Genomic DNA, 25,833 nt, shown 5'->3' with positions numbered 1-25,833 from the left:
CCCCCCCCCCCAGTCTCCGCTGCTGCACGGTCGCCTCCAAGGCAGCCCCAGAGCTCACAAAGGCCCGGCAGGCAGAGGGGGCTGGCCTAGGGACCCCGGCAGGTGGCCCCCAGACCCCCCGACGCAGAAGGACCTGGAGCCGTGGGGCCGGAGACCCAAGGGCCGGACCAGGGAGGGCTGCCCGTCTGAACGCCTCCCCCTCGAACCCCGTCCCCTAGGGCGCTGGGCTTCAAACTCCGAGGCCTGGTGGACTGCAAGCAATCATGGAAGAGGCTGAAGGACATCAAGAAAATCTTCCCCGCCAACAAGTCTATCGTCTCCGGTATGGGGGCAACGCGAAGCGAGCCCGGGGAGCTCGTGGTCTCCGCTCGGGGGAGCTGCGGATGCGGGCCAAAGGCGGGATACCTCGTCGGGGCTGCGGGATGGGAGGAGCGGGGCCACCCCACGCCCGAATGGCCGGCTGGGCGGGCGCGCCCTCTGGCGGCTTCGTGGAGAATGCCACCCTGGGCGCCGCCAGCCGTTCAAAGGGAGGCGGGGGCGGGGGCGGGGGCCGGGCTTCTCGGGTGTCCGAGGTCTTCCTCTGTCCCGCGCGTCAGGGGGACCCGGCCGCGTTGTGACGCCCGCACGGTCCCCCACCCAGAGTACGTGGCCGAGCACTGGGCAGAGGACAGCTTCTTTGGGTACCAGTACCTCAATGGCATCAACCCAGGCCTGCTCCGCCGCTGCACGCGGATCCCGGACAAGTTCCCTGTGACAGATGACATGGTGGCCCCGTTCCTGGGCGAGGGGACGTGCCTGCAAGCGGAGCTGGAGGTGAGGCCTGATCCGGTGGAGATCCCTGGCCTCCCAGCCTCCCTCCCTGCCTCCCTGGCGTCCCTGTCTCTCCACTCCCACCTTTGCTGTCCCCAGAGTCTCACCGGCCGCTGCACCTGGGGGACCAGGGCAACCCCACTCGGGTCCTTAGCCAACCCCTGCACCTGGGGGGACCAGGGCACTCTGCATCCAAGGCGTGGCTCTCAGGTGCCCCGTGTTGGTGCCTACCTGCCCTCCCATTGCGGCTCCCTTCCAGAAGGGGAACATTTACCTGGCCGACTACCGCATCTTGGAAGGCATCCCCACCATTGAGCTCAACGGAAGGAAGCAGCATCACTGCGCCCCGCTCTGCCTGCTGCACTTTGGCCCGGAAGGGAACATGATGCCCATCGCCATCCAGGTGCCTGGGATGCAGGCCTGGGGCTGCCGCGTGAGCATGTTGCGGACGCGAAAGCCTCTGTGTGTGTGTGTGTGTGTGTGTGTGCGCGAGTGTGTGCACGCACGTGTGGGCAGGTGCCCATTTTCGTGGGCGTGTGGTCCCTGTGTGTGCATCTGAGAACACATATATGTTTATGCATGTTCCTATCTGTGTGTGTGGCCTGTGGTGAGCCTTGGACTGAGTCCCTGCTTGTCCCTACGTATGCACATCTCTGTCTGGCCCCTGCCCGCCTGTCTGCCCATGCGTGAACTTGGGTCCCGTGGCTGTGCTTGTATGCAAACCCCTGTGTGGAGAGTGTGCATAGCCTGTGCGTATGTGCAGAGGTGACCAAATGGGAATGTGCTTGGTCGCTCGAGCTTGTCTCTTTGAGTCCATTCCTTCATTTACTTGTTAAACCAACACCTGCTGTGGGCTAGACCTCTGCTGGAAATACTGAGCTAACCTGCCTTAGCCTGAGGAAAGGGGACTGCGGTGCTATGTTCCCGGAGGTCTCCACCAGAGTTTTGTCCAAATTCGAAAAAGGCATCTCTCTGGGGCGGGGTTGGGGTGGGGATCAGCCAAGCCCCAACTAGAATTAAGTAACTCCCTTTGAGTCAGGGGGCTGGGTACCCTTGTGCAGTGCACAACTTGTACAGCTGAATGGGGCGGCCGTGGGGTTGAAATAAGGAAGGTTTCTCAGAGGAGGCAACTTGCAGGCTCTTCTTGAATGAATGGGAGCTGCCACGTAGAGAGGGAGGGGGGAAGGGACTACAGGCAGAGGGGGCAGCAAGAGCAAATGTGAGGAGGGAGGAAGGGCCCTGGTGTGCTCAGGGGACCAGAGGGCCTAGACTATAACAGAGTGGCGTATTTCCCTCCTCAGGCTCTTCTCTGCCTCCTTCTTGCAGTGGGAGCCGTGTGTGTGTGTGTGTGTGTGTGTGTGTGTGTGTCTGCCCTCACCTAACTCTCCCTCCTTCCCTATCCCCAGCTCAGCCAGACCCCCGGGCCCGACTGCCCCATCTTCCTGCCCAGTGACTCTGAGTGGGACTGGCTGCTGGCCAAGACGTGGGTGCGCTACGCGGAGTTCTACTGCCACGAGGCCATCTCCCACCTGCTGGAGACGCACCTCATTGCGGAGGCCTTCTGCCTGGCCATGATGAGGCAGCTACCCATGTGCCACCCCCTGTACAAGGTATGGGCTGGGCTCCAGGGGCCCCAGAAAGGCAGTTGGCTCACTCAGTGCTTGGGGGGTCTCCAGGTAGACTTGGGGAGGCAGCTGGGGACCCACAAGAGATGGTTTGGGGTGGGGACTTCCCAAAGCAAGAGGGTCTGGTGCTGCACAAGACAGGGGGATGCTGAGGTCCTTTGGGGCGAACTGTGTCCTTGTCCTTGTCCTTGCTTCCTCCCGCAGCTCCTCGTCCCCCACACCCGGTACACCATCCAGATTAACAGCATCGGGCGGGCCCTCCTCCTCAATGAGGGGGGGCTGTCTGCCAGGGTAAGACCTCTGCCCCGACCCCAGCAAGACGTCTGCTGCCCTTACAGCCTTTGCCCTTCGACTAAAAGCAGGATTTCCCGCTTGCCTTCGGATCGCGAGGGGGAACGGCGGGCGAGGACCGGTGGAAGGCGTGTTGGCCCGGAGTGTGGGAGCTCATGGGGCGGGCTGGAGGAGCACACACGAGGCTGTGTGCAAGGCAGGGGGGATCCTCAGAGGGGGGACCCTGGGGGACCCTGCCGGCCTCAACGGCTGCCTCCTCCCGAACAGGGCATGTCCCTGGGCCTGGAAGGCTTTGCTGAGGTGATGGTGCGGGCTCTGTCGGAGACCACCTACAACAGCCTCTACCTCCCCAATGACTTCGTGGAGCGCGGGGTCCAGGACCTGCCGGGATATTACTACCGTGATGACTCCCTGGCAGTGTGGGATGCGCTGGAGAGGTGAGGCCGGGCCGGCAGGGGGCGGGACGCCGTGGGATGTGGGAGCAGGCCTGGGCAGGCTTTAAGGACCGGACCCCGGCTTGGGTCTGAGGCCGCCTTCCCCCTACAGGACACGCCCGCCCCTAGGCCCAGGGCATCTGGGGGAGGAAGGAGGAAAAAGCCCTGCCGTGGAGGGGGAGGGTCCAAGCTGAGGCCTGTCCCCTGTCAGGTACGTGACAGAGATCATCACCTACTATTACCCGTGTGACGCGGCTGTGGAGGGTGACCCGGAACTGCAGTCCTGGGTGCAGGAGATATTTAAGGAGTGCCTCCTAGGGCGTGAGAGCTCAGGTATGGGCCTGGGGCTAAGGGGTGGGCCCTCCCGGCTGGTGATGGAGGATGTCTAGCTGGGGGCTGAGGGAGGCCAATCTCCGAGAGGTTCGGGAAGGAAATGGGGCTGCCCATTGTGAGCTCAGGGGCTGTGGGGCAGGGTCATCTCTCTGGAGATCTGGGGAGCTCCCAGTCCTTCACCCTGGAAACAAGCCTTCGTGGACTGAGAAACGGGGCATGAGCTCAAACAGGAAAGGGTAGAGCGTTCTGGAGGCCAGGGAGCTGGTAGGCTCCAGGAGGACGGGGAGCATCCTGAGGCCATGCCCCTTGGGCACCACTCGGCAGATAATGAGCATCTCTGATGTGACGAATGCTGTGCTGGGTACTAGGAGGCAAAGCGAATGAGAGAGGAGAAGGCATCTGCCCTCAAGTCTCAGGGCTGGTCCTCTCAGTAGAGGGGCAGTGATGCTATCTTAGGACTGCTGCTTGGGGTGGGGTGGGTGGGATGTGGGTGGGGGCCCATGGGAGCCCAGGGAAGGCACCTGATCAGCTGGAGGAGGGTGGTGGGTGGAGAGTGGGGGGTAGCAGCGTGGTAAGATCTAGCTGAGATCTAACATTTGGGGACCTGCAGGATGGGGAGGTTAGCCAGGAGGTGTTAGAGGTGGGGTTGAAGAGCTCTGGATGGGAAGCCAGAGCGGGCCGGGAGCATCTGCACTGAAAGTGGGACTTGGCCAGTCTCTCTGTGGGGCTAAGCTAAGGCTGAAGCCAGGAGCAGGGGCCATGGCAGTCCTGGCGAAGGAGGTTGGAATTACCCTGACCACCAGAGGGCGCCATCGAGAGCCTGCAAGGAGATCAGATTTGTACACGAGACTGTCGGGCTGCACGGGACAGTCAGGAGACAGTTCGGGAAGCTGCTGTGGTGTCCAGAAGGGGGGTGACAGGGGCCTGGCTAGGGTGGCAGTTGTGGGAAGGCAGAGAATTCCCGACCTGGCTGGGAGAGAGAAATGACAGGACTTGGTGACTGATTGGGGTTTGGTGGTAGGTTTGGAGGGAGGGGCCAAGGACGATTCCCAGGTTTGGGACTTTTGAAACTGGGTGGATGGTGTGTGTCGTGCTATGAGCTGGGGGCCTGGAAGGAGGAGTGGTCTGGGGAGGAAGATAATGGGCCCGGTTTGAATGTGTTATCAGAACCTGGGGACAATGGGAAAGAGAAGCACGCAGCTTGGTTAAGTGTGAGACCCAGAGCCAGGCTACTGAGAAATCCATCTGGCGTGAGTGCAGAGGCTCAAAAGAATATGTGTGTGTGTGTGTGTGTGTGTGTGTGTGTGTGTGTAGTGGGGAGGTGGATGAGGGACTGTGCTGACTCAGGGCAGGAAAGCCGGGATTCCCCCAAAGCCTTGTCTGCCCTGAGTCCTGGGACCAGAGAGGCCCCCCTAAGGGAACTGGAATAGAGATCTGAGGGCCCCACCTCAGGCAGGTGCCTGGAGCAGCCCTGGAGGACATGACCAAGGCCATTTGGGGCGGCCTCCCAAGGCTTGTGGTGTGGACGGGGGTGGGGGTGGGGGTTGGGGGTTCGGGTTGTGGGGTTGTGGTCACAGGAGGCAGAATGAGCGCGTGACCCCCGAAGTGGCAGCTAGGAGCTGGGCTTGTGGGCGCCCTCTGCCGGCCATCCAGGGCAGGACTGACGCTGCCGGGCCTTTCCCCGCCCCCCAGGCTTCCCTCAGCGCTTGCGGACCGTGCCCGAGCTGATCCGGTATGTCACGATAGTCATCTACACCTGCTCGGCCAAGCACGCCGCTGTCAACACAGGGCAGGTACCTGCGCTCACCAGCCCCAGCCCCAGCCTCGGCCATCAGCCCCACTCAGACCTCCACCCAGCTCCCAGCTTCAATCCCCAGCTCAGTTTAGGCGCCAGAGTCCCAGGGGCGTTGCCTGACCCAGAACCCCGCCTTTACCGCCCCCCCCCTCCGGTCCAGTTGGAGTATACCGCCTGGATGCCCAACTTCCCATCGTCCATGAGGAACCCACCGATGCAGGCCAAGGGGCTGACCACTCTGGAGACCTTCATGGACACGTTGCCGGATGTGAAGACCACGTGCATCACCCTGTTGGTGCTCTGGACGCTCAGCCGGGAGCCCGACGACAAGGTGCCGCGGGGCTCGGGGTGCAGGCGGGGGTGGGTTTACTCCGAGTACAGGCAGGGAGAGGGCTGAGGGGGGGCGACCACGGGCGGGGGGAGGGGTGTCCAGGGCGGGAGGCAGGGGCAAGGCGGAGGGCCGGGGGTGGCGGGTCGCAGCTGCTGGGTTGCGTGCCCGCAGCGGCCCCTGGGCCACTTCCCCGACATTCACTTCGTGGAGGAGGCCCCGCGGCGGAGCATGGAGAGCCTGCGGCGGCGCCTGGCGCAGATCTCACACAACATCCGCCAGAGGAACAAGTGCCTCCCCATCCCCTACTACTACCTGGACCCGGTGCTGATAGAGAACAGCATTTCCATCTAGGACGGCTCCCCGCCTCGCCTCTCCCCTCCCGCGCCTGTTTGCAAAAAAAAAAAAAAAAAAGAAAGAAAGAAAGAAAGAAAAAAAAGAAAAAAATCACTTCGAACATCGCTGAGTTTATCAGCGCGTGCGCATGGCCATTTACTGGGGGCGCGGTGGGGTGCGGGCTGGGGTGACACCGTTCACCACTGCGGGGTCTAGGTAGGCTCAGGGCCCCAGCGCCAGGCCTCGGGCCCGATGTCCCGTGAGATCTAGGCCAGGAGGCCTGGAAGGTGGTGCCCCCACCCCGGGGCTCCTCGGTGAAGTTCTGGGAGATGCCAAGGTGCTCTTGGGGTCGGCAGGAGAGAAGGATAGGACGTCTGCACCTCGCCATACCAACCCAAAGCGATTTCCAACCCAGAGCGATTCTGGCTCAGCTTAAGTCCCCCTACGTAGGGACCCAGACCTCCGAGGACCCCAGTCCACCAGAAAATCTACCCAAGGCCGAGCACCACCTGAGCCCTGCCCTCCTAGGGACTCAGACCACTCAAGACCTGTCCAACTTGGAACATAAATTACCCATCTGCCCAGACAAAAGACCACCCTGAGTCCAGCCTAGCAGAAACCTAGACCACCCAAGCCATGCTCGACAGCGCTAAGCTCCACCTACTATGAACCCATAACACCCTGTACCGCAGCCCCCACCTGCGGGAACCTACGTCACTCCAGGCTCTGCCCAGCCAGGAGCCCAGCCTGCTAAGTGCACCCTCCAGGCAACCTGTCCCCGGGATCCCTTCCTCAGCCCCAGCCACTCTTCTGGAACCTGAGACCCGCCCCTGCTCTGGCCCCACCCTGAGCCTTGCTTATGGCTTCATCACTGAGACCCTGGAGCTGCACAAGGGCTTGGCATGTGCACTTGACCTCGGGGAGTGAGTCCACCAGGTCTGTCCTGCCTTTGGTGGTGGGGGTGGGGCCGGGGGCGGGGAGACCTGCATGGTGGTGGGAATATTGGGCATCCTGGCACTGGATTCAAGCTGACCCCCCAAACTCGGTAAGCACAGAGTTGCCAGTGCTCCTGTTAGGTCCCTTCCTCCGGTGACCCTAGGTTTGGCTCTGGGTCACCTGGCCACTGTCAGCGGCAGCGTGTTGGGCTGAGGAGCTGACGATGGTCACGGGGAGATATTCGATGAGCTCCCCAGGGCAACGGGGACCCGTACGTGGGCGCGAGGTGCAGAGAACAGAGCTGAGACCCAAGGGCTGCTGCCTTGGGAAGTGCCGTCTAGAGGGCAGGAGACAGGTGCGGACACCTCACTGGAGCTCAGGCAGCTTAGAAAACCCTCCTGTAAGACTTCCTTGACCCAGGCCCAGCCTCACCCCTTGCACTGCTGCTTGCCAATGCCGTCGGCATCGTCCTCCAGCCTCTTGAGCTAGATGGAGCCACAGGGAAGGATCCGACGCCGGGGCCCCCCTGCGGTCGGGCTAGTGGACTGGATCCGTGTGCACCACTGGTTCCCGAAGGGCAGAGCTGATCTGCCTTGCTCACCGTGGCCTCCAGCCCCAGCCACGGTTAGGACACGTGGGTCCATGGCTCCAGCTGTGGGTGTCCATGGTGGGGGTGTCCCCGAGGATTCAAGGGGAGGTAGGGCATGAGCTGGGCTCCAAGGGGCAGTATTTGGTTAGGGAGAGAGGGACAGTCGGGGTGCCTGGCCTCCCCAGTCTCAGTCTCTGCTGAGGAGGAAGGACGGAGAAGGGGGGAGGCAGGTTCCGGAGGGGCCCCAGTGAACACTCGGTTCCGTGTGGCAAACACGCAGCCACGCGAGGCTCATGGGCGGGGCTGTCCTAAATCCCAGTGCCTGAGGAAGGTGGTCCCTCAGGCTAATGGCAGGAGATGGGGACCCATGGGGAGGCCGGCCATCAAGAGCACCTGCCACCGGGGTGGAGGCCGGGGGCAGACCCTAAAGAGGTCTGTGAGGCCGACTCTGAAGGAAACCCTGGAGACTTCTCTGTGGGGTGACTGCTCAGAAGTTTTGTTCTCCTCCATTTAATTTACATTTAATTCTAATAATAACCAGTAAGATAGGTGCTCTTCTCATCCCTGTTTTCAGATGAAGAAACAGACACAGAGAGGTTAAGTGACTTGCTCAAGGTCACACAGTGGGGAAAGAGGAGGAGGCAGGAAAGGGGTGTGAAGTAACAGTGTGTTTGGGCAGAAGGGGTGGGGTGGTGCATGAACAAGGTAACAGAGATCTAGCCGAGGGGGAGGCCCGGAGCCCTCGGCACCTAGGGGGGAGCTTCACCTCTCTGCGGCGGCCCGGACCCAGAGCACATCGTCTGGGGAGTAGCAGTGGGTAAGATCCTGAATCTCTGGGCCAGCCAGCCGGTGGGGCGGGAGGAGGGGGTGCATGGTGCAAGCCTCTGGCCCTTGGTGATCAGCAGCAGGCAGCCTGCCCGTCCTGTCCCAGCGACGCTGACTGACTGCTGAGCAGAGGGCCCCCGCTGCCAGGGCCAAAGCTCAGCTGCTCCGGGGCCCTGACCCGGCTGATTTTCTGGTGCCAAGGGCCCAGTGTGGGCTTCGGTGTTGGTGTCCTGGTGCAGTAGACGCGAGGACCTGAGTCAGAGGTGTCCCTGGAGCCAGTGGGTCATTGAGTCCAGAGCCACCTTCTGATTCCAAAGAAAGAGACCCCCCCAACTCCCCCACCCCCCCACCAGAGTACTGGGGTTACTTTTCTGCGGTCAGGCCCAGGCTTCAAGAATAGACAGCGAGGCAAGTGAGCCCTGCTCAGGACAGCACCTTATGAATCAGAGGCACCGTCCAGGGGTTGGGGCACCTCTCATCCCAGTCGGCCCGCAGAGAGGAGGGAGAGCAACTCCGGGGAGCTTCAGAGACCTGCTGAAGGGCATCCTTAGTAACCACGACAACTGGCAGGGGTCCTGCAAGTGCATGGATCCTGGCAAAGAAGCAGGAGAGAGCACTCCCCCCTCAGCCCTCGCTCGCTGTCCCAGAGCAACACCCCTCCCTCCAGGGGTGAGCAGTAGGCCCAGACTCAGAGAAGCGCGGAGCTAGCTGGGAAAGGGGGGTGCAGGGCCACAGGGCTGTGTGGAAGAGACAGGTCAGGGGGTTGGGAGCCTGGGCTCCTGAAGGCACTGGGATGGGATGAAGGGAGGCTGGACCCCTGGGCCCCTCACCTCCAGCTCAGCCTGCAGACCGGTCCCGGGCTGGTCCAGCACAGGGGTCCATGGCTTCAGTGATGGGGAAGTTCTTTGGGATGCTGGGTTGGTGCTGGACCAGGATGGGGATGAGGCCATTCAGGAACTGGGAGGCAAAGAAGGTGTCCTCCTGTGAATGTTTGAACACATTCTGCAGAGAGTGGGTGTGGGGAGGACCACCCCGGCGACCCAAGCCCCAGCCTCTCGCACTGCCACCGCTCTGGGGACCCAGATCTCCAGCTTCCCGCATCGGTCACTCCCTGATGTTCCCTTTCTCCTACTCCAAGTGGTTGGACAACTGGACTAGTAAGTGGTTTCTCAGAAGAAAGGGGGATGGAGGCTTGGGTTTCCCCCCGGGGAGTCACTGATCCTTCAGCCCCACCCATTCCGGGGTACATGTCAGGTGCTCCCTGATGTGACACGCGCCAAGACTGCATCTTGGATTTGAGTGGCATGTGTGAAAATCAGGAATTTGGAGAAGTGCTGGATACAGCAGAGCCTGGCCTGCTAGTTCGTGGTTCCTGGGTGGCTGCTTTCCCAAGCTCCCCCCAATTCCCAGTTAAGACTCACCAGCCTGTGTGCTGGTCTCCTGCTCTCGCCTTCCCCGCGCTCGTCAGGCTGACTGGCACACTGTTCCAGGTCCCTGAGCCCAGCAAGGTCTTTGCTTGCCTGCTGTCCAGGGGTCGGAGAGCACCCCGGGAGACAGGCAGCCGGCAGGTGGTTCTGGAGAGACCCTGAGGCGCCTGTCCCCTCGTGGGCACGCATCTGCTCTCAGCTCCTGTCGTGGCAGCCCAGGCTTGCCGCTGCCTCTCCGGAACTGGGTCTGCTTTTGGCTCCAGGACACTCTCCGTCATCCCCTTCTCCAAGGTGCCCTGGGAGAGAGCTGTGGGCGCCTTCTCCTCTGCGTCTCTGTCCTGTCCGCTCCCCGCCCTGGAGGCCAGTGTCTTGTAAACCAGTCTGAGTCACCCCGTGTTCTCCCTCTCTCCATTCCTGCGTCTGTCTCTTGCCTCTTACCTCCGTCCCCTCCTCAGCTCTTCCGCAGGTCGCAGGTCGGTGGGGCAGGGGTGGGACGTGATGTGCTCCAGGTCCTCCCAGGGGAGTGAGCAGAGGCCCTGGGCAGGCACAAAGGCGGGGGGATGCAGGGAGAGGACTGGGCAGGGCCCTGGCTCCAACCTGCCAAAGCATAATTTAAAAAAAAATTACCAACACGATTCATAAAATTAGAATGAACGCAAGTCAAAGATTTAACTCAACCGGGCAAGGCGGTAACGGCGGTTCCAAGAATAGCTAAGGAGCTGCGTGTTTAGAGGTATTCACGGGCATGCCTCGTTTTCTTGTGTCTCAGTGTATTGTGCTTTGCAGATATTGCTTGTTTTTCTTACAAACTGAAGGTTTGTGGTAACCCTGCATCGAGCCAGTCCGTGGGGGCCATTTGCTCACTTCACATCTCTGTGTCACATTTTGGCAACTCTCGCAATATTTCAAACTTTCTCAGCATTATCTCTGTTACGGTGATCGGTGATCAGTGATCAGTGATCTTTGATGGTACCATTGCAATTGCTTTGGGAGCCATGAACTTCGCCCATACAAGGTGGTGTGGGTGTTCTGACTACCCAAGCGATGGGCCGTTCCCCCATCTCTCCGTCTCCTCGGCCTCCCTGTTCCCTGAGACGCAACAATATTGAAATGAGGCCAGTTAATAATAACCCTACAGTGGCCACTAAGTGTTCAAGGGAAAGGAAGAGTCACGTGTCTCTCACTTTAACTCAAAAGCTAGAAATGGTGACGCTTAGTGAGGAAGGCGTGTTGAAAGCCGAGATTGGCCGAAAGCGTGGCCTCTCACGCCAGAGTGAGCCAAGTTGTGAACGCAGAGGAAAAGTTCTGGAAGGAAATTAAATGGCTACTCCGGTGAACACACGAATGATAAGAAAGAGAACCAGGCTTCTTGCTGATGGGGAGAGAGTCTCCGTGGTCTGGGTAGAAGATCAGACCAGCCCCAACATTCCGTTGAGCCAACAGCCTAACCCAGAGCAAGGCCCTAATGCTCAGCCGTTCTGTGAAGGCCGAGAGAGCTGAGGAAGCTGCAGAAGGAAAGTCTGAAGCTAGCAGAGGTGGGTTCCGGAGGTTTAGGGAAAGAAGCCGTCCCCATGGCATAAATGTTCAAGGTCAAGCAGCGAGTGCTGACGTAGAGCCTGCAGCAAGTTCTCCAGAAGATCGAGCTAAGATCACTAGTGAAGGTGGCTACTCTCAGCAACAGATCTTCCGTGTAGGGGAAACAGCCTTCTGTTGGAAGAAGACTCCACCTGGAACTTCCATAGCTGGAGAGGAGAAGTCAACGCCCGGCTTCAAAGCTTCAAAGAACAGGCTGACTCTCTTGCTAGGGGCTCACGCAACCGTGACTTTAAGTTGAAGCCAGTGCTCGTTGGCCATTCTGAGAATCCCAGACCCTTCAGAATGCTGCGAAGTCTGCTCTGCCTGTGCTCTGTCCGTGGAACCACAAAGCCTGCACGACAGCACGTCCCTCTATGACACAGTTTACTGAAGAAGCCCACTGTAGAGACCCCCTGCTCAGAAACAAGGATTCTTGTCAAAATATGGCTGCCCGTTGACCATGCACCTGGTCTCCGCAGAGCTCTGGTGGAGATGGGCAGTGACATGCATGTTGTTCGCAGGCCTGACAACGCAGCGATCATCTGCCCCCCGTGGGTCAAGGACTCATTTGACCTTCGAGTTTTATTATTTAAGAAATCTGCTTTGTGAGGCTCTAGCTGCCACAGAGAGTGACTCTTCTGATGGATCTGGGCAAGGTACATTGGAACCTTCCGGAAAGGATTCACCATTCTAGATGCCTTTCAGGACATTGGTGATTCAAGGGAAGAAGTGAAAATATCCACACGAGCAGGAGTTTGGAGGAAGTCGATGCCAGCGCTCAAGGATGACTCTGAGGGATCAAGGCTCGAGTGGAGGAGGTCCGTGCAGAGGCAGCGGAAAGAGCAAGACCTAGAATCAGAAGAGGAGCCAGGAGATGGGATTGAATCACTGCGATCTCATAACAGAGAAGGCGTAGCTTTTTTTTTTTTTAAGTTTTTATTTAAATTCCAGGTAGTTAACATACAGTGTGATATTAGTTTCAGGTGTGCAATATAGCGATTCAACACTTCCATCCATCCCCTGGCGCTCATCACAACAAAGGCATCCTTCATCCCTATCACCTGTTTCCCCCGTCCCTCCATTCCTCTGGTGACCATCGGTTTGTTTTCGAGAGTCAAGAGTGTTTTTTGGGGGGCGCCTGGGTGGCACAGCGGTTAAGCATCTGCCTTTGGCTCAGGGCCTGATCCCAGGGTCCTGGGATCGAGCCCCACATCGGGCTCCTCCACTGGGAGCCTGCTTCTTCCTCTCCCTGCCTGTGTTCCCTCTCTCACTGGCTGTCTCTCTCTCTGTCAAATAAATAAATAAAATCTTTTTTAAAAAAAGGTTTTTTTTAAAAAGAGAGTGTTTTTTGGTTTGTCTATCTCTCTGTCTTTTTTCCTTTTTTTGCTTGAGTGAAATCATACAGTATTTGTCTTTCTCTGACTTATTTCGCTTAGCGTAATACTCTGCCGTTCCAACCATGTTGTTGCAAATGGCAAGATGTCATTCTTTTTGATGGCTGAGTAATAGTCCATGGTATCTATAGACCACATCCTCTTTATCCGGTCATCTGCCCGTGGACACTTGGGCTGGTTCCATAGTTCGGCTGTTGTAGATAGAGCTGCTTTGAACATCGGGGTGCGTGTCTCCCTTTGAAGTAGTGTTTTTGTATTCGTGGGGTAAAGACTTAGTAGTGGGACTGCTGGATCATAGAGTAGTTCTATTTTTAACTTTTTGAGGACCCTCCATGCTGTTTTCCAGAGTGTCTGCCCCAGTTTAGAAGAGTTGTTTTGTATGGATAAAGAAAGTGGCTTCTTGAGATGGAATGTTCTCCTGGTGAAGTTGCTGGGAGGGTTGTTGAAACGACAACAAGGGATTGAGAATATTCCGTGAGCTAGTCGGTAAAGCAGCAGTGGGTTTGAGAGGACGGGCTCCGATTCTGAAAGAAGTTCTACACGTCAAATGCTGTCAAACAGCGTCGCGTGCTACAGGGAAATCACTCGTGAGAGGAAGAGTCAATCAACGCAGCAAATTTCACTGTTGTCTTATTTTAAGAAATTGCTGCTGTCACCGCAGCCCTCGGCAGCCATTCAACACTGAGGCAAGACCCTCCACCAGCAAAAAGAGGAGGACCGGCTGAAAGCTCAGATGAGAGTTAGCATTTTTCAGCAATAAAGTATTTTAAATTTAAGATACGAACATTTTTTAAAAGATTTTATTTATTTATTTATTTAACACAGAGAGGGAGAGAGGCAGAAGCAGGCTCTCTGCTGAGCAGGGAGCCCGATGCAGGACTCGATCCCACGACCCTGGGATCATGACCCGAGTCGAAGGCAGACGCTTCACCGACTGAGCCCCCCAGGCGTCCCCGCCTTTTTTTTTTTAGTAAGACACCTTGTTATAAGTGGTTCGCTGGATTAAACTTTTTTTTTTTCTTTTAGATTTTAAAGTCTGATTGAGACTTCCAGAGAGCTCGCCCCCAAAGGCACGCTGCTCCACTGTTATACCAGGGCTCGGTTGCCTCAGGCCCTTGACAACTCTGGGTATACTTTCCTAACGATCAGTGAGATTAAATATCTTTTCACAGGTTGGTTAGACGTTGAGGTTTATTTTATGGACTGTCTTTAAAAAATGTCCTCTTCTGTGCCCTCTTTTCTGCTGGGCTGTTAGTTGGTACAAGGTCTTCCTATATTCCAGGTATTTACTACCGTTTGCACATAGCTACCCGTCTCTCTTACGAGCCTGTGATTTTATGCCTGGCAATGCCTTGCCCCTGCACTCTGTCATTAACCCGTTCCGTGCTGATGTGTTAGAGTCTTGCATTTCTGTTTTCTACCCCTTTTGCTGCCACCTACCTGCACCTTTGTCCCCCTCCTTCCCTGGTGACTCACGCCACCCAGTCCTAGAATACTGGGCAGGGAGTGGCAGGGGTAAACGAGGGTCCTGCCCCGCTTTTAGGGCCCTGTGCCCTCCACTCCCTGATTCCCTAACTGAAAGGCTGGAGTCGGGGTGGTAAAGAGGGCGCTGCTCCTCCCCTCTGGCCAGCAAGCCCAGTTGGGGTGGGATCTCCACAGCATGAGTCTGGGACCTGGATGCCCACTGCCTTATTGTCCATGAGAAAGTCCCCACCCTGGGCCAAGAGGACCATCACTCTGAACTAGATCTTCCCTAGAGGTGAATGTTACCTGTAATGACCTTCTGTTCTTTGGCCCATCAGCCAAGAGTCCAAGAACTGGGGGTGTGTGTGTGAGAGACAGAGGAGAGACAGGCAGACAGAGACAGAGAGAGAGAGAGAAAGAGAGTCAGAGGGGTCACAGGCCTGGGTGGTGGAGGGAGTGGTGGCTTCTCCAAGGACGATTGGAGACTGAATGCTTGGATTTCCACCGCTGGCTGCCTTGGTTTCTCCATTTTCTCCAGGAGATGATAGTTGCTCCCAGAAGATATACATCGAAAGAAATATTGGTTTGTTCACTGGAGCGGAATTGCCTTCCAACTCAGTAGTTCATCCATCCATCTGTCCATCCATCCATCCATCCATCCATCCATCCATCCATCCACACGTATGTACATTCAATCATTCTCCCTTTTATCCATCATCAAACAAACATTTGTCAGCTATCTCTCGTGTGTCAGCACAGCGCTGGGCCCCGGGAATATAAACTGCATGACACCCAGCTCCTGCCTTCAAGAAACTCATGGGCTAGCTGGGGAGACACACAGGTCTCCCTTAGGCAAAGGGGCATGGAAGGGTTTGAGGAATCATTGTGTATAAAGTCCTCCATTCAACGCCTACTTACCGAGCACCTGGTGTGTGCCAGGCGCTGTGGTGGGCAGTTATAAACCCTGTCCTCGTGAGCCTGCAGTCTAGGGATCAAGGGGAGGAGGGGGTCCACGTCTTCTGGAGCACACCTCCACGGCAGCCTCAAGAGCGAGGGAAGGATGGGGGAGGACGCCGGCTCTCAACTGTCTCATCGGGGAAGTGACATACATTGCTTCCTCCAGAGTCCATTGGCCACCATAGGTCCTATGGCCCCAATCTGAGATATTTAGCGAGCACGAACTTTCTATACATCAACCAACGATTTCTACCATTCCAAGTCAAGTGGCGTCGCTCTCTCTCAGTGGTTGTGTTTGCACAGTGACTCGAATACATATTACATTCTGTCCACATGGTTTATAAACCTTAGCAAACCTCAAAAACCAAAGCAGTGATACCCAGAACACGAGGCGAGATGGAAACCATTCGGTGAATTCCAAGGGAGCCATTTTGGCCTTAAAGGACGCTTCTGGATTTGGGACGAGAAAAAAGAAAAACAGAAGGGAAGAATGTGTACGAAGCTTTGGAATTTAATCACCGACGATTGAATCAGGAAAGCAATGTATGATTATTATGGCTCTACTATTTTTCGATTAACTGGAAATGGAAACTGCGTTATAATATGCAAGCTTTCGTCCAACTTTGGAACAAGATTTAGGAAAGCATATGTGGGCACGGCCCAGACAGGTGTCCTTCTCCTTCTGCCCTGCTTCTGGTGGCCCCTTCTTAGTGCGTTGTTCATTTTTATAGCCGGGACCATAGGTCACTATCAACCTTTTGGGCAATTTTTCGACCTGCCGGGAGGGCTGCCCTGCGTCAGGTGACCATTAAGCCCGCTTGGCGGCGGTCAGCGGGGTCAGGGGCAGGATTACGTCCCCCCCGCCCCATCATAATGTAATGCAAACCTGCAAAGCAACACAAAGTCATAAGACCCTTTAAGGGAGCTGGGGGCATTTGGAAACTTTGACCCTTGGAGTCTTTAAAAGGCACGGTGGTGATGTTCTCTGGGGTGTTTTGTTTCTGCTGTTTTGTGGTGTGTGGGGTGAGTTCTGTGTGGCTTGGTTGTCCCGGGAGAGGCATATGGGGTCCCGGTTTTCTGGGGGAGTCCTTTTGTCTGGGTGGCCTAGATGGATGGGGCCTAAGGAATGCCTCCGAGGAGCCTGCTCTGCAGGGGATTTAGATGGACACGCTGTTCTCGATGAGCGGAGGGTCCAGGTAGGTGTAAGGCAGTGGCAGCCCCTGGTTCCGCTCCTGGATCTCCTTCGAGATCTGGGCCAGGCGGCTCTGGAAGGCAGCGATGCTCTGCTGAGGGGCCTCCTCCGTGAAGTGCTCATCCGGGTAGGTGCCCAGGGGCCGCTGGGAACCAATGACAAGGTGGCGTGAAGGGGCCGCTCAGCAGCTGGGACCCGCCCTAGCCGTCCACCCCGGGGACCTGGAAGCAGCCTCCTTCCGAGCCTCAGCCCCGCTCCTTCCTCTAAACAGCAAGGACCACCGCAGGCCGCTCCTGGGGACTGAAAGCTCGAGTCGGAGCTTTCCAGGAGGCGTCCCCACCCCCTGGCATGATCTCCTTGCAGCGAGGGTGACTCATGTGATCCTTTGACCCTCCTTGTGAGATGTCCAACGTCATGTGTCCCCCTGGGAAGCTTCAGTGGGGGGAGGGGTCCCAGCGCCTTGGAGGCACCGTGGGGTCTGGGCCAGAGAGGGGAAAGGACCCCCCCCCCTCGCATATCCCAGAGCTGGCCTGGCCCGGCCCACAGGCCCCTGCACTCACTTGGTCTCCAGGCTCCTTGCTCAGCAACCAGAGGGTAATGATAATGTCACACGTGGCATTGACTGGCGGGAGGGTAGCTAGAAACCCCTCTGGCTTTGTCTGGCCTTTGGAGGTGGGGGGTGGCAGCTGCATGGACGGAGGCAGGTTGGGCATCCAGACACAGGAGTCGAACTGAAGGCCAAGAAGGCAACGTTGAGTCCTAGGAGCCGGGCCCCCTTCCATCCCACCGGCCCGGCACCGACCCCGCTCACCTGCCCAGCGCTGACAGCGTAATGCCTGGCTGAGCAGCTGAAGATCACCATGGTGATGTACCGTACCAGGGCTTCCCGGGTCTCCAGCGCGGAGGGCATACCTGCGGGGGCAGGGGCGCTGGGCATGCGGCCACCAGGGTCCTGAGGACCCCGCTACAGGGGACTGAGGGTGGGGCCCAAGGGCTGAGATCCCCGTACCTGAGCTCTTCCTGCCCAGGAAGCCCTCCAAGAAGATCTCCTGCACCCAGGCCTGGAGTTCACTGTCATCACGCACGGAGACATCACTCGGGTAGTAGATGTTGATTATTTCGGAGACAAAGCTACAAGGTGCACTGGGTTCAGGCCCAACTTTGGACCCCGAGCGTCTCCGAGGAGCAACACAGCTCGGTGTCATTCACATCCAGCCCTCCTCCTTGTTGCGAGCCTCCCTGGGCCCTGCCGCTCCTCCCCGATCTTCGCGCTTCCCCCACGCCCCCAGCTTGCTGGAGATGGCCACCTCACCTCTCCACGGCAGCCCAGATCTGCAACCCGTCATCCCGGTAGTAGTAATTTGGGATGTCTTCGACTCCCCGGGCCCGGATATCCTCGGGCAGACACAGGACGGAATAGCTGAGCTGTTCCATGTTCCTCTGGATCAGCTCCGAGAAGCCCTCAATGCCAATGCCTGTGGACTGGGAGACAGAACTGCTGGCTGCCGGAGCGCTGGGCCCAGGACTGGTGGGAAACACGGGGAATCCCCCCCCGCCGCCCCCGCGCCAGAGCTTACCCTGTCCACCACCTTCCCCGGGGCGATGAGCTGCTCGCGGGCCAGAGTGTTAATATGCAGTGTGTACCGAGTGTGTGGGACCAACAGCTAGAATGGTCGGAGAACACAGACGTGGGTGAGGCCTGGGTCTCTCCAGCCCCAGACCCCCCCTGCCTAGAGGCACCAAGTCTTGTAAATCACCCATGGGAAGAGATGACAGCGACAAGAGGGCCAGCCAGGGACAGGGATCAGGGCTCCGGACCTCACGTCGGGGGCTGGGCTTCCACCGGCATTCTGTTCTATGACCTGGGCCTGGCGCCCTCCTCTCTCTGGGCACATGAGGGGGCCGATCAGGAGGAGCATGACGAGCCCCCCAGCTTCGGCATTCTGTGATTTACTAACCCTTGGGCAGCCAATGCACCATGAAAAGCAGGGCCCATGGAGCAAAATGGAACCATCGCCCAGAGTACCAGGCCCTGGGAGCTGCCGATGGTCAGAAAGAATCAACCTGGACGGGAGAGGATAGAGAAGGGCCTGCATCCGGGACCCAGGACACTGTCCAAGTAAGAATCAGAGAATCCAAAGAGCCATGGCCCCTGCCTGGGAGAATTCCTGTCCTTCCGAGAAGTGGGGCCCCAGGTTCCTGCAGGAAAGGAATCCGGGCCATCTGAAGGCTTAGCAGAGCCCATGGTAGAGACGTGGGTCTCCCTCCCCGGGCTCCCTCACCCCTGCTGCTGTCTGCAAGAAAACTGCTGGTCCCTCAAAGCCAAGTGCACACTCTGACATGAGCCTTAGATCTCTCCTAAGAACAGGCTTCCGGACGGCTGCTGACTGTCCACCTGCTTTCCCCTGAGAAGTCCCATGCAGAGTCCTGCCTCACCCCAGCCCCCATTCCCCTCTTCCAGGTGCAGGGCCTGCGGGAAAGCAGGCTCCCGGGGCAGTCGTGCAAGGAGAGGCTGCTGCAGCAGGATGGGGGCTCTGACCCCCGCCTGGCAGGACAGGGCCCCACGGGGACAGGCTGAAGAGCACCCCGAGGTGCAGGGACACAGTCTGGGCCATGCTGCCGAGACACCGACCTTGAAGAGTGGGTGGCATTGCGGCAGCTGGCGCAGCGTAGCCATCGTGAAAACCTCAGGCAGCAGGTGGGCCTGCAGCAGGTGCGTGAGAGCCTCGTTGACCGAGAACTCGGCATTCCGCACCCACGTCTTGGCCAGCAGCCAGTCCCACTTGTTGTCGCTGGGCAGGAAGATGGGGCTGTCGGGTCCCGGGGTCTGGCTGAGCTGTAGGAGGAGCCGGTGCAGGGAGAGGGGGCCGTGGGGTGTCTGCCGACCCCTCCGTCAAACCCCTCCCTCCCCCTGCCCCGCCGCTGACCTGGATGGCGAGGGGCAGCAGCGGTCCTCCCCTGGGGCGCTGGTACAGCAGGGTCATCGGGGCCGCAGAGAACTGGGGCTGCCCATTCACGACGTTGCCGTGGATGCCAGAGAGGATGCCATGATCCACCAGGAACACGGAGCCCCTCTGCAAGAAAAAGAAGGGGAGCAGGGGCTGCCACCTGGCTCTCTAAAGGATGCAGGGGCGGGGCAGGGAGAAGACTGGGTTGGGGGGGGAGGAGTGTTCCCCATGAGAGGGTGCTGTTGCCCGCACAGGGCAGGTCCTTAGGAACGCACGGCCCTCTCCAATAGGGGACAGGCCTGAAGGCACTGGGATGGCGGTGTGCAGAGCCTGGACCCCCGAGTCGCTCACCTCCAGCTCAGCCTTCAGGCTGGTCCCAGGGCCCAGCACAGGGGCCACCATGTCCTCAGTGACGGGGAAGTTCTCTGGGAGGTGGCGACAGCGGCGGATCAGGACAGGGTTGTGGCCATTCAGGAACTGGGAGGCGAAGAAGGCGTCCTCCTGCCAGTGTTCAACCACATACTCTGGGGGGGGAGCGGGGGGGAAGGCGGCTAGGTCATCTCAGCATGGACCCCCTCCCCGCAGCTTCACTGTGGAGTTGCTGGCTCCTGGGGCCATCCCGGGCTCCCTTCGCTTCTCACTCTGTACCTTTCTCTGCCTGGGCTTCAGCCACTGCCTCTCACCCAGCAGCAAATCTGAGTCCCCAGCCCACCTGTCCTGCCGTCCGCCTACCTGACGCCCCAAGGCCAGGATTTGGCAGCCTCAAACACAGCACTGGGAGCTCCTGCTCCGGCCCCGCCCCTCCCGTCGCCTGGCGTCTGGGGACCGGCACCCCCATCCAGCTGGTTGCCGCAGCAGAGCTGGGGACCACTCACGTGAGTTCCCTCTCCTCTTCCCATCGGGCCCCACTGACACTCCATCCCCAGCAGCTCGGGCCCCACCTGTCCGCCCTGCCGATGCTCTGCGGACCGTGGCCAGGGCCTCATAACTGCTTCTCCTGCTTCCAGTCACGCCTGCTAACACCGTGCCACCCACAGGGCACATCTGGCCGCCTGGTCCTCGGCTGGCAGCCAGCCAAAGCTCCCCCCCCCCTTGGGAAAAGCCCAATTCCTGCCCTGGGCTACCCAGCCCTGCGAGTCCCCCGGGGTTCCGTGCACTGCCCCCACTCTGTCTCTTATCTTCCCTCCCTTTGGCCAAGGCAGAGGTCTTTCTTCCCCCCCAAAGGCCTCTGGTCCTTCCACCTTTGGGGCCCTCGCATTCACTGTCCACTGAGCCCGAAACGCACCCTGCCCATTCTTGGTACTGGTAACACCTACTCAACTTTGAGGTCTTGGCCCAAAAGTCCCCTCCTGGGGGACTTTCCAGGACACCCCCCACTGCCCAGACGAGGCAGGTCCCCCTTTTATGTATTCTCATGGGGGCCAATGAACAGGTTTCATGAGGGAAACGGTATTTTGATTTTGAGCCTATCATCCACTTTTGAGCCTGTCCCCACTGTGAGCCCTGTGGGGACAGAGACTGTGTCCACAGCCCTATCCCAGTGTCTGATGGGTCGCTGCCCAAACAAATGCCAGTTGGATTAAGGGGCGTGAGAAGGTTAGGGACACGCCCAGTCTCCACCCTCTTTTGTATTTGTGGAGGAAGTAAGGTCTAGAGTGACAGGGGCCTGCCCGGGTCACTCAGTGAATCAGGGCTTGGTTTTCTGAGGCTCATGACAGCTAGGAGACCTGAGGTCTCAGGGAAGAAGTCAGGAGCCCCTGCCCGAGTTCCTCACCCGCGGCCGGAGTCTTCCGGAAGTTCAACATAGTCTGCATCTCATCCAGACTCTCCCAGGGTCCCTTGCGGTCTAGCAGCCCCTTGAGTTTCATCTCCGAAAACCTGCCAGGGGGTGTCAAGGTTGGGGAGGGGGCAAGAGGCCTTGCGAGACCCTTCCCTGTCAGCTGGCCTCATCCTTCCTGGGCTCTTGAACCAGCCCCCAGGTCCTGAAGTAGCCACTGCCCCTGGTCATCACTGTCCTGTGGGAATTGGTGGTAGGCAGAGGCTGTGCCCTGGGGAGGACTGTGGGACCCATGTGCTTGATGGCGGGGGAGGGCAGAAGGCAGGAGTCCTAGGGCAGCTGAGGCCCAGGGTAGGGAGGGAGCGGGCATCCTTACGCAGAGCTGACTTTCAGGTAGAAGCAGGAATTCTTCATTACAGAGTATTTGATGTTGAGATCCAGATCTTTCACAGACTTCTCATTCAGGCAGTGAGGCCAGCCTGGGCTGTAAGTCTTCCAGCTGGAGGGAGGAGCAGGAAGGTGGGTCCCAAGAAGGCTCAGGGAACCCACCGATTAGGGCAAAGGGAGAGGTAGGCCCCTGGAGGCCCTCGTCAGAGCCAGCCCCCTTCTCCGAGCAAGGGCATTCCCAAGCTCTGCCCTCTGCCTCCGCCCACAATGAGACTTCTCCCCTGGTCACAGCTGACGGTCCAGGGCTGGACACCTAACCAGAGCTAGGCCAATCAAAGTCCTTTCCGGGGAATCAGAGATTGGGGCTATTAAGAAAGAGACATCGGGTCCAAAATGGAGTCACTTGTGCTAAGCCCATATTGGCAAACCAAGGATTCACACCTAACCTATTTGAAAGGTCAGCTGCTCTCAGGAACTTGACCTTTAACCAATCTGGAATTATTGGGTCATCACCAGTGAGGAAATCTGCCTGATCCCCACCTTTCCCCAAAGGAAGGTGATCTTGCCTGAAACAACCCGCTTTTTGCTAGAAACTTCCTTTTTCTGTCCCCATCTGCCTAGAAAAGGCTGCCGCTTTGTATGGCTCGTCAGAGCTCCTTCTTCTCTGCTAGGGGGGATGCTGCCTGATTCGAGAATCATTGCATAAAGCCAACTTGATCTTCAAATGGACTTGGCTGAATTTTTTTATTTTCTATTTTATTTTATTATTATTTTTTTTAAACAGGGTTGAGCCAGAGAGGCCATCTGTCTGGATATCTGGACCACCGCATGCCAACATAGGGACTGTTAGTTCCAGCCATTTCCCACTGTATGGACTGGGACCCAGAGAAAGCTGTTCTACGAAGAGAGAGAGATGTGAAGCAAGAGAAAGAGAAGCGTCTAGGCCCGTAGAGACAGGGAGAGAATCACCTTGTTTCTGGCCTCTGAGATCTGGCTGTCCTTCCAGTACGTCTGTGTGTGTCCTCCTGACACACTCCCCCCACCCCACCCCCCTATCCCTGGTCTGCTTGCTGGCCTATGTTTTTTTCTTGCAAGCACAAAATCCCTGACTCACACAGATGCATCTCACAGAGGGACTTCCGGAAGGCTTCAGCAGCCTTGGGCGGGCATCCCATGGAGAGACACTTAGACTTCCATACGCTCGGGAGAGCCCAGAAATTTACTCTGCCATGGGCCTCAGGCGTTTGAGCAAGCAAGCAATGCAGCCTAAGGACTTTGGGTGCAATGGTGAAATCCTGTCTCTGCAAAGCTGAACACACCCCCACCCCGCCCCAGGCTAGTCCACCTCTCACTCATTTAGTCAGTCATTGCCCTTGGGCTTGAACTTTTGACTTGGAAGAATAAGTGGCAATTAAAGTACGGGGCTCCTAGGTGGCGGCCCAGCCCTGCTTCTCACACGGGAATGTCCAAGACCCTTCACCCAGAGATCCTGACTGAGCTGGTTCTGACTGCGCAGGTCTGGCGTGGGTGAGCCCCGGAGCCTGCGAGCTCGCGGGCAATGCTGACACTGTGATCTGCTGACACGCTTTAAGCCCTGAGGACCTAGGCAATTGGAGCCCAGGTCAAATGATGCCTCCTTTGGGAAGGGCCTAGACCGGCCCTAGGTCTCTGAACCCCTGGGTCTTGCTTTTGATAGGAAAGAAAGGCCACATCGCAGACACCCTCGACCTCCGTATCTGTTCCCTCACCTGGGGCCGCTGCGGGCTGATTTGGTGCAGTGGTTTCCTTGGGGCTAGAATTCCCAACACATGTGGAATCACCAGGAACCAATAAGCCTGCGGCTACTGGGTCCCAGACTCCTGGGTCCCAGACTCCTGGAGCAACAGCCTTGCAGCCCAGGCTTCCGGGCAGCAGCTGAGCTAGCCAGAGCTCGAGCTTTTGAAAACCTGCCCCTCAGCGCCCCTGGTCCCTGGCTTTGTCCTCACCCGCAGCCCCAGCCCTCCTGCTGCCTCCGGGGCCAGACTCTCCCAGCGGAGCCTGGGGCAGACAAAGAGCCCTCCTCCCACCTGCCCTGGAGGATGAGTTTCTTGGGCTTCGCGGTGGTGGATTCCTGGCTCCGCCCAGATTTCCAGGAGAATAGAACACGTTAATGGATGAAAAAGCCCCAGGGCAAGCAAGACACCTGCAGGGGTGAAGCATTTCCAGCCCTGGTTTTTGCACTCTTGCGGGCACTCTCGCGGGGACGGTTACTCTTGCGGGCACTCTCCGGAAGGCTTGTTACAGCACCCCCGAGTGCTCCGGAACATTACGGCACACCCCAGTGCTCCGGAAGGCTGGTTACAGCCGTATGGCTGCCCCCACCCTCTGGAGGTGATTCAGGAGGCCTGAGGGTGTCGGGAATTTGCATTTCTAACAAGCCCCGGGATGCTGAAGTTGTCCTCGGAGAGGGCTGGAGGGGACTTCAGTCAGTGTCAAACCAGCGCAACCCGGGCTGCCCCACATTCCTTGGGTGACCCCCCACCCTACCCCAGCACCCCACAGCATCCCGCTCCTCACTGGTAGGAGTCCTGCCTGGCCTGCAGCTCTTCCTGGCGCTGTTGCTGGAGGGTGGGGTGGTCGTCTGCCCCGGAGACCTTGGCTGTGAGCGCACAGGAACGGGTGATGAGGGCAGAGAAACAGCACCGCCCCCCCCACCTCTGGCCCCAGCCCCTGGTCCCTTGCTCCCACAGTGGGCTGCCCGCTCTCCTCCCCAGGGGCCACACCGGCCGGCCTTTCCCCTCCCCTGCCTTTCCCCCCCACCAGGCCCGCCGCGCCTGCCCGGCTCACCCGGCCCAGCGCGCAGAGCCAGGCTCACCGCGCCATCCAGCCACTGGTAGCAGGGGAAGCGCAGGGGGACGCCCTGCGGGGGCGTGAGCTGGAACCAGCGGCAGAACCAGGCGTCCCGGCTCAGGGGCCCGATCGGGGCGGGCAGCAGCAGGGGCGCCTTGTGCACGCGCAGCAGTAGCACCTCGCCCACGTCCTGGGGGGACTCCACCTCGAACTCCTCCACCTGGAGGGGAGACACTCAGGATCGAAGGGGGCCGTCCCCTGCTCCCTCCTCCGCCTCCACCCCGCTCCGCTGTGCACTCACAGCGCCCGCGCTGAACTCCTTGCCCAGGTGGTCCAGGCGCAGTGGGGGTGTCTCTCCCCGGGTCCCCACGACGCTGACAGCTATTTTGTTCCACGTGCCAGCCCCGATGGCCTCCCCAGTAGACACTCGCACGCTGTACTTGGCCATGGTGCCGACCCAAGTCTGGCTGGCTGCCGCTGCCGCTGAGACCTTTAAAGCTGGCGGCTCAGCCTGGGACACGCCCCGCTCCACCCCGCCCCGCCAGGCCCCGGTCACGCGCGGCGGACTGTTGTCCCCCATTCCGAGTGCCCACGGAGCCTCTTCTGCCCCCCGGGCAAGCAAACACACGCCCGGCCCAGGGCAGACACTGGCGGGGCTGGGAGGCTCAGCAGTGCTGGGTGAGCAGGGATGGGGTGTCCTGAGGTTTGGGACGGGACCTTCCAGGGATGCAGGGCCAGAGAGAGAGTCAGGATTCAGCAGGGGTCAGAGATACATTTGCGCCCCCCCCCCTTTGTTTCTTTGCCTTCTTAGCCTCTAAAAGCCTCTGCAGGCCCACCTCCCCACTTTCTACAGCTCTTCTTGGCCTGCCTCACTATTTTATTGCATCTAATAAATAATTTTGAGAGCCAACCATGTGCCACGGACTTTCTTATGTACGGTGAAGACTGCCCAGGCAAGATGCAGTCTTTGCCCCCTTGCAGGTTGAAAACCGAGTGTGAGAGAAAATGAATCAGAGAACAAGGCAGGGATGCAGTGAAGGAGACAGGGAGAGATGTCAGGGAGGAGGTACGGATTTCGGTTTTGGGGAATAATAGATTTGGGGGTTCTGGTCTGGAAAATGCTGTGTAGGATGCCTACTAGACATCCAAGCGGAGAAACTGCAGTGGGATCTAGAGCTCAGGGCTGGGTTCCGTGCGCCTGAGCATTGGGAGACAGGTGTGGCTGAGATCACGAAGCAGAGAATGTAGACAGAGAAGAGGGAACAGGTCATGCCCTGTTGGTTCTCTGCCTTTTGGAAGTCACGGATGGAGGCAGATCCAGGGAGGATCAGTCGGTGAGGTGCAAGGAGGTGAGGTGCAAGGAGGTGAGGTGCAAGGAGGATGCAGAGTGGGTGTTTCATGAAAGCCAAGAGATTGGTCAAATCTGAGAGTTGCATCAGAGGAAGACAGGCTGATTACTGGGTCTGACAACAAGGAGACCTCGGAGTCTGTGCCACGAGCTGCTGAGTGCAATTGAGGCAATCAGCCCAGTTCTGTGCGACTGAGCCCTGGTGGGTACGTGACCAAACCCCACGGTAGTGT

At 58.6% G+C, this 25,833-nt stretch overlaps 2 protein-coding genes across 2 annotated transcripts in view; one reads left to right on the top strand and one right to left on the bottom strand.

The window, feature by feature from the left end:
• Positions 1-6,010, top strand: part of ALOX12B (arachidonate 12-lipoxygenase, 12R type) — a 10,493-nt gene extending 4,483 nt beyond the window's left edge. The window contains exons 6-15 of the mRNA XM_040628220.1: positions 219-322; positions 641-813; positions 1,070-1,213; positions 2,217-2,420; positions 2,640-2,726; positions 2,994-3,163; positions 3,372-3,493; positions 5,186-5,286; positions 5,449-5,619; positions 5,791-6,010. Coding sequence (XP_040484154.1) covers positions 219-322; positions 641-813; positions 1,070-1,213; positions 2,217-2,420; positions 2,640-2,726; positions 2,994-3,163; positions 3,372-3,493; positions 5,186-5,286; positions 5,449-5,619; positions 5,791-5,970 — 1,456 coding nt within the window. The 3' untranslated portion in view covers positions 5,971-6,010. The remainder of the gene's footprint in view (positions 1-218; positions 323-640; positions 814-1,069; positions 1,214-2,216; positions 2,421-2,639; positions 2,727-2,993; positions 3,164-3,371; positions 3,494-5,185; positions 5,287-5,448; positions 5,620-5,790) is intronic.
• A 9,606-nt stretch (positions 6,011-15,616) lies between these two features.
• Positions 15,617-24,735, bottom strand: ALOX15B (arachidonate 15-lipoxygenase type B). The gene is made up of 14 exons (XM_040629986.1): positions 24,554-24,735; positions 24,250-24,472; positions 23,980-24,061; positions 21,413-21,535; positions 21,034-21,137; positions 19,611-19,783; positions 19,239-19,385; positions 18,944-19,147; positions 17,889-17,975; positions 17,624-17,793; positions 17,321-17,442; positions 17,123-17,223; positions 16,872-17,042; positions 15,617-16,456 (listed from the first exon to the last, which is right to left on the bottom strand). Exons 1-14 carry the CDS (start codon positions 24,698-24,700, stop codon positions 16,277-16,279), a joined length of 2,034 nt encoding a protein of 677 aa, XP_040485920.1. The 5' UTR covers positions 24,701-24,735; the 3' UTR covers positions 15,617-16,276.
• Between the last annotated feature and the right edge of the window lie 1,098 nt (positions 24,736-25,833).

This window comes from Ursus maritimus, unplaced genomic scaffold (genome assembly GCF_017311325.1).
Source record: "Ursus maritimus isolate PB19 unplaced genomic scaffold, ASM1731132v1 scaffold_14, whole genome shotgun sequence".
Lineage (NCBI taxonomy): Eukaryota > Metazoa > Chordata > Mammalia > Carnivora > Ursidae > Ursus > Ursus maritimus.
The sequence above is the reverse complement of the archived record's forward strand: the minus strand, read 5'-3'. Positions and strand labels throughout refer to the sequence as shown.